Below are 15,204 nucleotides of genomic sequence, written 5' to 3'. Positions count from 1 at the left end.
CGTCCATTATCTCCCGAAATCAAAGCACAAGTCAGGACTTCTTTTCAGTTATTTTTACGTCCGGCATTGGGGATCTAAGCTCATTTTATCGCTCGCACATCCACCTTGTCCTATTCTTTCTATCCGCTATAGAAAAACGCCATTTTGTGCATGTCTTTGAGGGCCTAAAAATGTCGCTTTGATTTTACAGCCGCGCTTGTATGCCTGGCCCTGCCTGCGTGTGTGTGTGTGTGCGTGTGTGTGTCTGTCCTATGCACTGTAGCTCAAACTGCAGTCGACAGCCCCGCAACAACGCTTAGCAACATAGTAACACTCGACGTAACTCGAGCGAAAAAAATTGCACCTTGAAAATAATTTGATCAATTCTGCCAGTTTTGATGCAAAACACCAAAACAGATATTTTACGTCTTGATTAAAATGAAAGGGTGGGGTGTCTGAGGAGCAGCACTAAAATGCAAATGAACGACACATCGGGAGCTTGTGTGTACAGAAATAAAAAGCGAAATTAAACGCGTTGAATCGAATCGTATTTTTTTCCTGAAATTTACAACGGCCCTTGGAAAAGTGAAATGACATAGAAATGCGATGGATTGTAAAGGTTTGGGAAGTGAAGCATGAGATGGAGGTAAGGTACGTTCCAATCGACGTTGTTAGCGGAGGAGAGGGGTGGGCTTTTTTTTTTTTTTTTTTGTTCCTACGGCTGTCCTGTTTCCCGCGATCAGCTGACGGATGATGGAGCGCCAAGGGGGTCAGGGGGCAAAACCTTGCATTGTCAGCCGAGCTGCCCGCCGCCCAACGTCCCCTTCCGCCCCCCAACCCACCTCCCGTGGGGGTTCCCCTCCCCTTCGCTAGCCCCCCCCTTTGCATGCTGCCTCCTGCAGCATCTACATACATTTATCAAACATGTTGTGTTACACTTACATGTATGACACTTGGGGATAAGTAAAACTAAAATTGAAAAAAAAAAAAAAGGAAATCAAAATGCATTTTGGAAAAAATGAAAACCAAGCAAAATTACATTATAAATTTATAAAACAAATTAAAACTTACTATGATTGGAGCAAAAATGTACTTCACTTTTATTATCATTTTGGTATTTATTACTTAATATCACATGTGACCTTTCCGGGCTTCATTTTAAATGAATTTCTATATTATCTAACAGATTATCAAATGAATCGAGAATTATTTGACAATCCACCATTCAGAGACTGCAAATTTGAAATAATGTACTCTTTTTTTTTTTTCCCCATAAAAGGATGAAAATGAAAATCCGATTCATTGCCGACTCAACAAAAGAATCGAGATTCATCAATTATTAAAATAATTTAGTTGCGGGTTTACTTTGAACCGAACCCAATTCACAAGTAAGCTTAACGCATTGAACCTCGTGTATTTGTTCTCATGACCCTCATACGTCCCACCTAAGCGTCCTCCGAGTCTTTAGAATGCACCTCACGTCCTCATACAGTGACTCTGACGTTCTCTTCTTCCTACCGGACCTCATCTCTTTTTGTGCCGATACGTTTGAACCTAATACGTTCTCGCACTGTGGACTGGCTTTCCGCAGTGAAGCCAAAAATGTCCTCATTCATTTCCACGTATGACGTATCATACGCCAACTTCCTCCGAACGATTGCATGCGACGACCGCTGCGTACTTCACTACATATATGTAAAGGAACAAGACATCGCACCCCCCCCCTCGTCTTTTAGCCAAAACCATAGCATAGTCACATCCAGCCCACCCCACCCCCAGCCCAGTTTTTCCTGTGTAATCCCTGCCAGCTGGCCTGGTTGGTTAATCCCTCTGCACTGATCAGATAGGCCACGCATCCAGTACGGGACAGGGGCAGATAGGGGCGGGACGCTCCTGTCTATGCGTGAGCGTGTGTGTGTGTGTGTGTGTTGGTGAGGTGGGGGGTGGTGTCGACCAGAAAGCATAAATTGCCGCTCGTGCCTTCGCCTCAGCGCAGTGTGTCTGTGCGCGAGCCAGTCGCCTCTTCCTCCACCTCCTCCTCCTCCATCCCTTTATCTCCTCTTCCCTTGGATGTTCATACATATATACCTTCTTGGCTTATATATGTATCCTTTTGGGCTTTTTTTTTCCTTCCCTGAATGGATTTTTTTCCTCCACAATGGTATAGATATATAAAATCATCCCTACCTGTTTTGTTGTTTTTTTTTTTTTCTTTCTCCTGACTGCATGCCTCCCATCCCTTGTCGTCCGCCATCCCAGCATCCCTCTTTTATCCCGCAAGCCGGCAAGAGGACCGACCTCGGGATGCGGAATCAGGACCACGGATGCGCCAAAACGAGAGGAAATACTGCAGCCTCCTCTCCTGTTCACATCTGGGATATGACAACAAGTGCATATGTTATTTTTCTAGGTAAAGCGATTAATTGTCGGAAAAAAAAAAGTTGTAAACTTCCTTGGACTGACATTTGTGGTTAAAGCGCCACCGTTGGCGTTTGTTTATTTCCAGCCTGTTAGCGGCAGAGAGGTGATGGGAGAGTGGGAGGATGTTAAGGGAGGGAGGGGGTGGATGAGAGGGGGGGGTGGTGATAACGACGCGGCTTTACCGACTGTAACGATGCGACGCTTAAAGCCGTTAAGCGGCGGTGGTGTGTGGGGGGAATTCGTGTGCAGGAATGGGAGCAGGCAGCCCCGGCCAAAAGGTAGCTCGCTATATCTCGCATGGATGCATAGGTCTATTGTTGCCCTCTCCGCTTCCCTCCACCCTCGCCGCAATCGCTCATGTCCCGATGCATCCACGTCAAGCAGGTTCCGGTGTTCGGTTTGAGCTCTTTGTGTTCACAGTGGACCTTGATTTAATTTCAATACAATTAAGGCACGCGGTGAATGCCAAGAGAGAAGCCACAGTCTTCGCTCACCTGACGGCGACAAGTCACGTAGCCACGGGCCGCCCACAGGACGCGGCGCACAAAAGGCGCAGTGAAGGTTAAGCTGCTTCGACGCGGGAATACGGTCCGGTACCGCAAAAGACATGGTCGTGGCTCCGTCGGAACCGGATTAGCGGTGCGGGCCAAGTGGGCAGAGGGGTCGCATGTCGAGGTCGTAAGGGGGGGGGGTGCCATGTGGTGACAGCGGGACACTTTGAAGGTCTGCCAGTTTCCACTTGACCTGTAATGACAACGCAAGGTTAGAAAGTGGCAAACGCCGTAAAACAAGGAAAAAGAGAGGAAAAAAATGCCTATTTGTATAACAAATGTGAAAATGGTCATTTTCACAATGGAAAACATGCACCTGCAAATTTTGTGGGATTTAATTTTTAATAGAAAGAAACAAAATCAGAAAACGAAGAAAATATGTAAAACTTGTTTATTATAAATAATATGAGGAAAATAAATACAAATAACTCAATAATTTAAAAAAATATTTTCAAAAATGCGTATGGGTACCCACATTTTTAGCCATAAAAAAAGGAACAATTCAGAGATCAATTTAAATATGAATGCTTTTTAAGTAACTTTTTTCATGTATGTATTTTTATCATGTTTTTTTCCACTTTGTTGCAATCCCAATAAAGAAACCATTTTATGCACCAAATATCCATGTTTGCTTTTTTTTTTTTAAAACCCGAAAATGTTGATAATTCAAAAATGTACATATTTTGTTCAATTGGAACAATTATGGCGCTCATTATAACGCTATTTAAACCTACGGTCAGCCCATGGACCATATTGAGCACTCAGAAACGTTTGAAGACTTGCATCCTAAAAACGAACTTCAGAGTGACTTTTCTAAAAATGCCCAAAACATCGTTTTGATTCAACAAATTCAATGAATCCGAATGATTCTTGTGATCGTTGTAGTGGTGCACTGATACCACTGTCAATCTTCCAGCACTGAAGCATTAAAAGCAGAACATTCACTGCAGCGATTTCCTGACGGCCCTTTTGAGACGCACACAATGAGCGCGTGCGGAAGGGCAAGTGTGGCGAGGTCATCAACAGCTTTTTTTTTTTTTTTTTCTTCCAGGCCGCCATCTTGCTTGCTGTCTGCGCATTATGCATGTCGGCTCTATAGAATTGGGACACCCCCCACCTTTCCCCTCTGTCAAAATGAAGCGGGGGTGTGTGTGTGTAGGGGGGGGGGGGGTTGTTAGACAGCAGGTATTAATATATAACACCCCCCACCCCACCCCACCCCCATCACCACTACCATACATCATCGGGACATATTATTATTGCTATTGTTAAAGAGCACCGCTGTTTTGCATTTTGATGTATAACATAAAGCAAAATATTGTCTATATGGGGAAATAACATGACCTTTTGGGGTCTTTACTCGACGCGGGGTGGGAATTGTTGTGCCAGACAATATTTTTTTTTTGATACGCCACTGTACAAGTGGAGTGGGGGGAAAAAGAAGTCCCGATGCAATTTTCTCCCGTTTTATTAAACAGTACGGTCAAACAGACGAGTAAAAAAATTCTTGGCCATGGAAACATCACTTGCTAGGCCACACCCCCTTGAAAGGTGCACAGTGGAATTTCAATTCATTTCAATGATGAATATTGATTTGTACATACAACATATATTGTTTGTTGTGAAACAAGGAAGCACTCAAAATATAAAATATAATGCCCCACTACTACTTAACAGTGCAAGCACTTTTCAATTTATTCCAGAATAAATAAATCAAAGCATATTTTCTTAATATTGCACCAATTATCAAAATCTTTTTTTTTTTTTGTCCATTCATTGGAAGACCCCTGCTTCCACAAACAGACAGCGTCAAATTAATCTAATTTCGTCATGTAAATAGAGGTCGGCGCAGGCGACATGGCGGAGCGTCACTAATGGAAGAAAGAGATGGATGCCTTATGATAATGAAGGCACAATGAAGCACAAGCATGACCTTGCGGCGGCAAGTGTCGAACTGCGCACACACACAGACACACACACGCTCCCCTGCACACAACAACTAATAACAGGGTGACGGGAGCTCATCCCAGCATTTTTCTTGTCTTTCTGTGCGTGCAGTTAAAATGGCTCAGCATAAACAAACATCCCCAATAAAAAGCTGTGACACTATTTAGTAACACATGCAGACATTTCAACCCTCAGTCACCTATATGTTGAACAGAGGGTGTGTTTTACCGAAGTCAAATTCCTTGTTTGGCACGCTCAAACATGGCGAATAAAAACTCTTGAATCTTGAATTTAAAAAGACAAGAGCACATTCTTGTTACACGTACACACACAAACTAACTGCAAAAGATGGAGACCTGCTCTTCAGAAATGGGGTAACCAAAATATTAAGGACACCTCTCAGCTTGACAGGTGACAAGCTAAAAGGACAATAACACAAAAGCCAAATAAAAGTGAGCTTTATCTCAGACTGAAAATAATAGAAATGCTTTAAGAGGCCAGCTGAGTCCCCAGACCTCAATCCCATTGAAAACCAGCAGAGTGAGCTAGAGGAGAGGACCCAGAAAACCATAACATTGTTTACAAACTTTTGATTGGAATAGAATATCAAATGCAAATGAAATACATTCAATTTTACATGGAAGAATAAAAAAAGGTTCGGCGTTTGCCTTGTCTTCTTACGGCCGCCTATCTAATTCTATTCATTTGAATTTTCCATCCGCTCAGCGCCAATGAGGAGCCAAAATGGAGTCCCTGGAGACCCTAGATAAGAGTCACGGGAGAGCCCATGGAGGGAGCGTGCTTTCTTTCCACGCACAAGCGACACATGCCGTCGGCCCCGGGCCCCAACTGCCGCCCACCTCCACCCCCAGCCCCGTCAACACACTATTGTCAGCGTCCTCAACTAACCCCAGCCTGGACGCCTTCTCCCTTAAACAATTGAGTTCATAAACTTACCAGAAGCGTAGGAAACGCCATGAGCATACAAGCGAAACTCCAAACTATCAAGCGCGATAAAACATAGATTAACAAAATAAATAGGAATGTTAGGTATGATTAATATCAAGCTTTTATGTGACAATTAATGGCAGAAAGCAGTGTTTTAAAAGCTTACATTTCAAAAAGACGTCAAATCATGGCGTACTTGTTATTCAGCTGGATTCCCGCGGTCAAGAAGCCGGAAGTGTGGTGGCCGGGAAGAGTCAATTTGTTTTAGTAAAGTAGCAAAAATAAAAATACATAAAAACGTTTTTGCTAATTTGACTAATCATAATTATTCGAATATTTCGTTATGTTACAAAATAGCTAAATAAGAACTTAAGCTTCAACTTATACTTTTTTTTTTTACTATTTTGAAACAGCAGGATATTTCAATATGGGATATTTACATTCAAGCTCATTCATTTAGGTGTTCTTTTCAAATGTTTAAATGTATGTTAAAATGAATGGGCTCATTCAATTAATTATAAATTAAACAGTGTGGCTCTGAATGTTTTGCAACAAAAATCCTAAAATGTTTTTAAATTATATTAGCCATATTTAGAATTCCACTTTGGAGATAAAATGAAGCATAGAATATACACTGTATATAGTTTTGTAGTGTAAAATATACAACTTATAGCCACAAATCTACTTGATCCTTAGACCGATAAATGGGATAGCTTGACCACAGGGCCAAAAATACAATTATTATAATCACATTGGCTTGAGGTTGATTGCTCAAGAGGCTTAAGTCTGGTTGAAAGCTGCAATACTCTGATACCACATCGCCCTCTTGCGGTCGCTCTGTAAACTACAAGCTAATTGGCAGAAGAAAATGGCGGATTGCAGAGAGCTACATCAGTGTGATAAATTATCCGGTATTGCTTGCTCCATAACTGGCCCGTCATAAGTAAATTATAAGTCAAATAAAATACAAAAAAAAAAGCAAACGTCATTTTGTGGAGCATCTTTATTCTGCCACAAATAAAAGCCAGTAGTTCTGAAAGAGGATCTTGTTTATTTGTGTTGAAACTTCCCAAAAATGCCATTCTGAAGAAATAAACAAAACGATAGACGCTAACTTGATTAGGAGTTGTTTAGGGAAACTGTCAGAAATGGACAGCAGGGAATGTTGTGGCATAGATAGGCCAAGTTAGTTAGTGGGGAAAGGTGGTCCGAATCATGTTTGGGATGGACGGGTTTCATAAATCAAAAACATTCATCAATTGAATTGAGTGAAACAAGGGGAATACACACCATTTCTGCTTAATATACCACATTTATTACTTTGGAACTGATTAATAGGAAGAGTGGGGGCAAGGCCACTCGCATCGCTGTCGTTAGAAAAGGGAGAAACAAACAAAAATATAAAGAACCCCGAAAAGAACGCAGCCCATCGCAACAATGAATCAAGCTGTCCAGGGGGTAAAGAAAAGGCGGGCAAATGAAGTCCAACAAAGACTGTTAGTTAGCGGGGCCTCTTTTAAATGATACTCAACTTAACCTTTTCTGCTGCTTTTATACTCTCGACCCGCATTTTGTCATCTCCCTTTACGACATCCTCAAAGCAATTCATCCCGACGCATGCAAAAACAAACGACAGCTATTCTGTACGTCACCTCCAGGAGAAAGAACAAGAGGGTATGACAGAGCTCAAAGGGGACAAAAACCAAAACAAGATGGCAACATTTTTAAGAACAGGGTTGTGTCTGTGATGAAAACCTGCTGAGAAAGAAAAATCAGTTTTTCCATGTGTCCTCAGAAAACATGAAGATGCAGAAAAGACACAGGAGAAGTCCCACTCGTGAACTTGGGAGAACATTTCGAGCAAACGTGGATGTGAACATTACAGACTCGCCCTTGGACCGTTTAAAAAAAAAAAAAAGAAAAGAAAAAAAAAGGTCAAGTTGATCATTTTGTTAAAAAAAAAAAAAAAAAAAGGTTGGGGGAAGAAGCATATGCAGTGGAATGGCAAAACAAGAGTTCACCTAAGGATGCTATGCATTAAGTTGTAGTCCTAGGAATAATAGTTTGTCTCTTTTTTTGTTTTGTTTTTTTTAAACTACGAGTTCCAAAGTCTTTAAAGTCAAAAGAAATCAATAAAGTCTTCATTGTGTTTTTATTCTCATCCTCGGTTAATTCTTCAGCCTTCTTCAGTTTTAGGGTTTCTTAATAAAGAGACGTGTGGATGTGATGATGCAATGGCTGGCTGGGGAGGGGGGGGGGCAGGTAGGTGGGGGGGGGGGGCTTGGCGGTGGGAGGGGTGTGTGGTGGGGGTTGCTTTGCAGTCTTTTGACAAAAGCACCAACTGTTACTTGATCCGTCCCTGGCGATCCTGGAAAGGACAAACAAAACATGTCAACTTTAAATGTCAACAAAAATTCTGGAAAACTACATCAGTGTATATTGAGGAAGTATTCAAAATGGCTCGCTGTCTTCGATGATGCAATTTTAATTTCTGCAGTGTGCGTGATGTAAACTTCCATTTGACTTTTTTTTGACAAAGACAGAGTCAAAATGAATTTACCTGCAGCCTGTAATGACTCCTGCTTGGGTTGCTGGGATATGGCTCGCTGCCTTGGACCTCCACCTGCCACAAAAACACACCAGGTGATGAAAACACTTGGATCATTTGTTTACATTAAAAAATTTAAATTTATATAAACTTTTGGAAGAATCAAATTGGGGAAATCATCAAGCATACCATCAATAAATACATTCATCAATTAAAACCAATTCACTGTAAATAATATATACGCTCTAATATTCTCTTTACAGATTTCCCAGCATTTGAAAACTGAAAATCATCCTCATATTGTGGTTCCTGGCCTTCAAGCACAAAAGAGGACCCTTAATGGGTATATGGCTCCACTGAGCAATTTTGATACAGACACGTTGTCTTGAATCCATTCGTTATAGAAACATTGCATGATATAAAAAAAATACGACGGCACCTCGCTTCATGTTCCACTAACGCCAAATGCTTCAACACATCAGCAAACAGTCTTTCTTTTTCATTTAGAGCCTTAAATAAATAGCACAGTCAATTCTGGATTTTTACTCAAGGCCATGTAATCTACCCATGAGTGCTATGGAAATACTCGCTGGCACTCAATCCACAAATCGGAGAGGCTTTGACAATAAAAAAAAAAAAACCTCTGTTTCTACCAGACTTGGGATAAGACTGGAGGAGAAACCCACACATTGCTCAAGAAAGCATCCACCCTACAAACGAGAGGGTGGTCTGGAGTTTCCAAAGAAGCCCCAATACTGTGGCAGGAACTGAATCGGAATGAATTTCTATCGGGAACAAAAGTCATAACTATAGTAAATATTTGCACGAGACCTTTTAATCAGATTTTTTTTTTTTATTACAGCTGCTTCCTGGCTCAATAAATCGGGTGTCATTGTTTTTGCTATGCATTGCGTTGAGGGGGGCCAACCTCAAAATAATTCTTAGCCTTCAGAGAAGACATGAACATCACTGCTTTGACATGCTTTAATTTTGAAGTTGCTGGCATGATGACTACGGTAGCCAACTTGCCACCATTAAACACGTCATTGTGAACTCAAGTTCAATCACTAATTAAGGGGGCGAGAAAATAAAAATGCTGACATTGACATACGTCGCCTGCTGCCAAGAGTCAGACTTTTTTTTCAAATTCAGTTTAAGAAACAAGAATGACTCCACACTGGCCGTTCCTACTGATCCATCGTTTAACAATGCAGGCTTTCGCAAAAGAAACAGAAGAACCACGACGAAGGTTTCCATGCCACTTTGCCTCATGGTCCAAAGATCGCACTTATGCTGCTCGAGTAGGAAATGCTGCGGTTATGCAGTTTAATATTAACTATAAACCAAAACCAGCTGGTCATTCATTAATAGAAAATTTGCTATTTTCTCATCTGTGTGTCTATATATTTTAACAACTCTTTAGTTATATATTTTTTCTTTCACCGAAAGCTCATATCTCAGTTGATACAAGTCTTCAACATATTTTTGAACTTGTACAGTAACCAATTCTTTTTTTGCAGGCTTGGTAACTTGGCACATTCCCAAAGTGCACAAGGGTGCGTTGACTCCGGTTCATTTCACAGACAATTTCAACTTTGTTTAATTCACACACTGATTGGACTCAATCATGATGAACGGACGAAGGGATTCTAAGTTTTGTTTCGCTGTTGCTAGGTAACATGCTACGCCTGCACTCACGCTAACATCCAAATGTCAACCTAAGTTCAAGTTTCACTGCCTTCCAGGGGTCAACGTTACCTTTTTCACACACTCCTCTTCTTCCTGACGCTTCTCGTAGTGCGAAAAGTCGTCAAAGATGGAGGTGGTGTGTTTGTAGCCGGCGATGATCTTGAGCACCTGCCGCGCCTTGTCAAGCGGCACCTCCTGCGTGTCCCGAGAGTTGGTCACCGGCTTGTTCTCGTTGTTCTCCAGTCGGATGTGTCTCAGCTGGCTGTTGGGAACGTCTTTGACAAAGATCCAGCGCACGTCAAAGCGCCCCTTCCACTTGTCCTGCGACCACACGCCGGCGGACGTGTTGTAGTCCACTGCCGAGCGCATCTCGGCCACGCCGCAGAAATGCCCGCTGCCGTTGACGCTGAACAGGAGGTAGAGCGGCCCTTTGGCGCCCAGCGAGCGGTAAGCGGCGTCCAGCCTCTTGTTGCCGTGCTCCGTACTGCACCAGATGTTGTACTTGATGGAGCGGTGGATGTCATCCTCCGAGTAGCTCTTGATGATGAACACACGGCCCTGCTTGGGGTTCCAGTCAAAGTCCTTGGGGTTGTAGTTGTTGACCATACGCAACTTCTCTAAGACTGGGTGGGGCTCAGAGGACACCCCAGGAACCATACCCACCCCGGAGGAGGTGGGAGGCGACTGGCCCGCACCGGTCCCGCCGCCGTCCCCGAATCCGTTGGCCCGGTTCCGCGGGGGCACCCAGCGGGTGGGCTGGGCGGCTTGCTGCTGTTGACTCGGCGGCGGCGGGGGGCCCTGGGAGAGAGGCGGCTGGGGCATTTGAGCCATACCGGGCTGCCCGCTAGGCGGGAGCTGATGCTGCCCCATCTGGGAAATCGGGGGTACCAGCTGTCCGTTGCTGAGGGGCATCTGCGGGTTGCCCACTGCCGTGCTTCCGGGCTGGGGGGACGACTGGTTGGGTTGCTGCCCGTTGCTGGGAATCGGGGGCACCTGCTGAGGCGTGACCGCTTTGGGCACGGGGCCCTTGTTGTCCCACGTGCCGATGTCCATGTTGTGTTTAATGGGCGGAGGCGGCAAATTGGTCCCGGCCATGCCACCCTTGGTTTTCAGCTTGGGCTGTGGCTTGGCTGGCTTGCTGGCAATGTCCGCCCAGGAGGCGGGCTTGGCGGGGGCGATCGAGACGGGGGGCATGCTGGGGGGTCCAACATTAGACACGGGACCCAGAGGGCCCCCTCCCGGTAAGCCGGAGCCGATCACCTTGGGAGCCAGGTCCCCTCCGCCCCCGGGAGACGCGCTGCCGATCTTTAAGCCGGCCATGCCCTGGTCCAGGCTGTTCATACCGGGCGCCTTGTTGAGGGGTTCATTGGCAGCGGGCGCAAAGGGGGACTGTCCGTCAATCATGGCCCCTCCCAGGGAACTGGGAGCGTAGGCATAGCTGCTGCTGTAGCCGGAGCTCTGCGGCGTGCCCGACTGTCCCTGAGAGCTGCTGTTCCCCCACGCCGAGAAATCGATGCTGCTGGGGAAGAAGTTGAAACCGTGCTGGCCCATGAAGGGGTTGCTTCCCAAAGGGCCCGGCTGCCCGAACATGGCGTCTGGGAGGTAGTGGGGCTCCCCGTTGCTTAGCTGTCCATAGGAGGCCAGATAAGGCATAGGAGGGTCCCCGCCGGTAGACCATGCTGCCTCGTTGAGGGAGTAGGAAAATCCAATGGAGGGGCTGTAATAGCTGGGCATGTAGGAGTCCGACATGGCCGTATAGGCATTGCTCTGAGGGGACAAACAAGGTGTTTTTAGTTACATTTAGTCATAGCAGAGAGGATCACGTAGTATATATTAAGACTGGGAGTATTGCTAGATAATCTGCGTGTGCAGCTGCACCATTTGTCTTTATGTTAGAAGAATTAGTTTCGCAGAAGCGCTGGTCGGCCTGAACCGGAGGTCTCATATCTTCGCTCAAGCCAATATATCTGTCTAGCTTTAAGGAGTTCTTATACTCCCTTCCTTTTCTTAACTGTGAGAGGCCCTCACTAGTTATGAACAGAACACCTTTGTTCTTTGTTTAGTTCAAGAGAAGTTCTTTCTCTTTTATACTTTGTAGTTTCTATTCATAAATTGTTGTTGACCGGGACAGTTTTTAAGTTATCCCACATTTATTCATTGTTTAAGTAGACTTCATGCAAGTTATCTTACATCTACTTAACGTTTGTTGGAGTGTATACACGAGAGGTATCTGATTATTTACTCATTATTATTATTGTGTGAAACGTAGCAAGAAAGTCTAGAGCATTGTTTTACAGGGACACGGCATCCAGGTTTGGAGATTGCAGCCGAGAACGAGGCTGCCAACCACCTAAGAACAGACTCTGCATTCCTGGGGTCACGGATCGGCCAAGGCCATGTGGCCTCGCACCACACAACATTATTAGCTAGCAGCGTTGCTACAGTCACAATCTCCCCTCCCTTTAGTGTAGCAACGCCTCTTGTAACCAGGGCAACCCATAATAAAAAGAGGAGATAGCGGAAGAGGAGTCCAGAATTGGTGGAGGACTGTAACTGGGCCTTCTACGTAATTCTCCTCGCGAGCAAAAGGAATACTGGTTGTCTTCTCTTGTTTCAGTGTATAAAATAATGTCTTATGGTACTTAGACCAGACACTTTAAATATCTTGCTTATAGGATCTGACAAGTGGTACATTACTTGTGGAAATGCAGCATCTTCAAATATTTTCACAGTTTACATTTGCAATGGGAACTGCTGTTGTGCAGCGTGAGCTTCCCACATGCGGGTTGTGGATGAAGTTAGATTATCAGTAGCAAAAAGGTGCGATAGCGCTTACCTGTCTGGCCTGAGTGTTTAGATAAGGCTCAAACTCATCATCATTCAAGGAATCCTTTTGGGTCACAGCTCCGTTTTGCACTGAAACAAACAACAACAACAAAAAAGTTCACGTTACCAAGTTTATATTAGCACAGGCATCTCCCAAATGTGCATGAGCAAATGCTGTTATAAATAAGTGTTTTCAACCGTCCTAAATATTTGTTTCCATTTATTTTGTTGAATGTATGTTGACTCCTTACCACAAACTGTTATTGAATAAAATGTATAGAAATGAATAAGATGTGTAAAAATGTGTACAACACTTCAAATGGATTATGAAGAATTAAATTGTGTATATAAAACTGGGAATATTGAATATTAAGTACAAATAAAGCAAAAACATGTCCATTTTACATATTTATTTATGGGATTTGTACTAGCCCGATCAGGTGCTTAGGGTGGCCTCACACGTCCACGTTGTTGCCCCTTGCTACTGTTTAAGTGGAATTAATCAAATTGAAATGTTTAAATTCCTCCCAAGGCTTCCCTTGTTTATACTTTAATAGCTGTTGCCATTATACAAATACGAGTGTATGCGTGTGACTCACACTGATTAGGTATTTTTATTTCATTCGGTTATGAATATAAATATAATAATATCCATTCCCTCTATATATCTAATGTCCATGTCTAGAAGACGTGTCATTCGGGGTTAACCTAGCAACCAGCTAGCGGCTAGCAGGCTAAGCAAACAAGTGTCCCGAACGAGCGCCAAGGCTGCTTCCCACATAAACTTCACCGAGCCGGCGAGCCACGATTTAAGTCACCGGGAAATTTTAAAACAACCTCCATGTTCCCAATGTGAGCTACGGATCGAGAACGTGTGCGAGACGGTTCCCTCGCACACGTGTCATCGCGATACAAAGCGAGTTAGCGAGGAAAAAGGGGGCTCCAGATGGGCATCATGTAGTCAACTTTCGGAGCGAAACGTGGGAACCCGCGTTACAGTCGACTCACCGTAGGCCTAGTTTAGCACTCCCGACGTACATGGCAGGCGTGTTGGGCGAGAATGAGGGGCGACGGCGCTTCAAAGCGACCAGCACACGTTTACCCCGAGCTTTCAAGTCCCAAATAAGTGATCGGAAGGGAGGGAGACTCTTACCTTTATTTCCTTGGCCTTTCGGTCTCTGGATTGGGTCCAGGTGATTCATGAAGGTTTGATTTATGAGAAAAGAGGAAGGGGAAAAATAGATGAAGAGATACTAGGTTGAGCTCAGTTCCGTTTAGCAGGTGGTCAAGGCCTACTGCTGCACTACTTAGCCACAGCCGCTTTTTGCCTCTCGAAGCTAAGCTATCACTCGCTAGCCGTAGCCGCCGCGCGATGCTGACAATTCGCTTCAGAAAATACCTCTCTTTACCTGTTCGAGGAGGCTGCTGGCTGACATGTCTTTTTTTTTTTAAACCCCCCCCGGCAGACTGCCCAAATATATTTCGAGCGGCAGGCTGGAGAATTTCGCGTAGCTACGGGTGAAGCGTAGAGCTGAGCGCTCCTATTTCCCTACAGAGCCTGCTTGGTGTCTACACAATGGCGGGCTGCACTTTGCTTGACAGACTTCTCAACATGGCTGGGCGGCCTCGTCAGCCCCGAGATGACGTTTAGTGACAACAAGCGAGCGCCCCCTTGAGTCGCGGAAGAACTAGTACAGTACGGGGCCTTCACTCCAAGATGGCCTCCTGTGGAAGATTCGGGAAATACATATTGTATTTACTTTTTCTCTGGCATATCGTCTGAAACGATTAAAATAAGTTTTAAAAAATATTTTTTTGCATATATTTTCTTTTAACTTGATGTATGAATATTCACAAAACCATATTATTAAAAAATATATCAACACTAATAATAAACCGTAAAACACTATATAAAATACATACACTGCGTATTTCCTAATAAAATATTTTTTTACTTTATTTTATTTTTTCATATATACTCTATTACAATATTATTGTTAAGCAACATGATAGCAAGTAATGTCAAAGAGTACTTCACATATATTAGTCATATGAAGCTTGTTGGGCAGTTATCGTTGGGCTCTATTAATTTAAAATCCAACCTGGCTGTACCTTAACTATCCAGACACTTTATTCCACTAAAACGAACATTTCTTGTAACAGCGTTCTCGTTCCACAGGGTGGAACACTACAGTAATTTTACGTAGTAGTACTTTTTTCTAGCCTATGCCACAAGTGAATGGCCATTGTGTCCGATGTTTGCGTATTGGCCACGAGGGGGCAGTGCATTACGTA

The 15,204-nt window shown here is 43.9% G+C and overlaps 1 protein-coding gene and 1 long non-coding RNA gene across 2 annotated transcripts; both read right to left on the bottom strand.

Moving 5' to 3' along the window:
• Positions 1-2,191: 2,191 nt before the first annotated feature.
• On the bottom strand, positions 2,192-2,691 carry LOC119116620. The gene is made up of 2 exons (XR_005096303.1): positions 2,443-2,691; positions 2,192-2,351 (listed from the first exon to the last, which is right to left on the bottom strand). It is a non-coding gene; the product is annotated as an uncharacterized LOC119116620 (long non-coding RNA).
• Positions 2,692-6,831: 4,140 nt separating this feature from the next.
• Positions 6,832-14,521, bottom strand: ythdf2 (YTH N(6)-methyladenosine RNA binding protein 2). Its single transcript, XM_037241628.1, has 5 exons — positions 14,063-14,521; positions 12,920-12,999; positions 10,153-11,850; positions 8,407-8,469; positions 6,832-8,214 (listed from the first exon to the last, which is right to left on the bottom strand). The coding sequence occupies exons 1-5, from the start codon at positions 14,109-14,111 to the stop codon at positions 8,191-8,193; spliced, it is 1,914 nt and encodes a 637-aa protein (XP_037097523.1). The 5' UTR covers positions 14,112-14,521; the 3' UTR covers positions 6,832-8,190.
• Between the last annotated feature and the right edge of the window lie 683 nt (positions 14,522-15,204).

Source organism: Syngnathus acus, chromosome 22 (genome assembly GCF_901709675.1).
Source record: "Syngnathus acus chromosome 22, fSynAcu1.2, whole genome shotgun sequence".
Classification (NCBI taxonomy): Eukaryota; Metazoa; Chordata; class Actinopteri; order Syngnathiformes; family Syngnathidae; genus Syngnathus; species Syngnathus acus.
The sequence above is the reverse complement of the archived record's forward strand: the minus strand, read 5'-3'. Positions and strand labels throughout refer to the sequence as shown.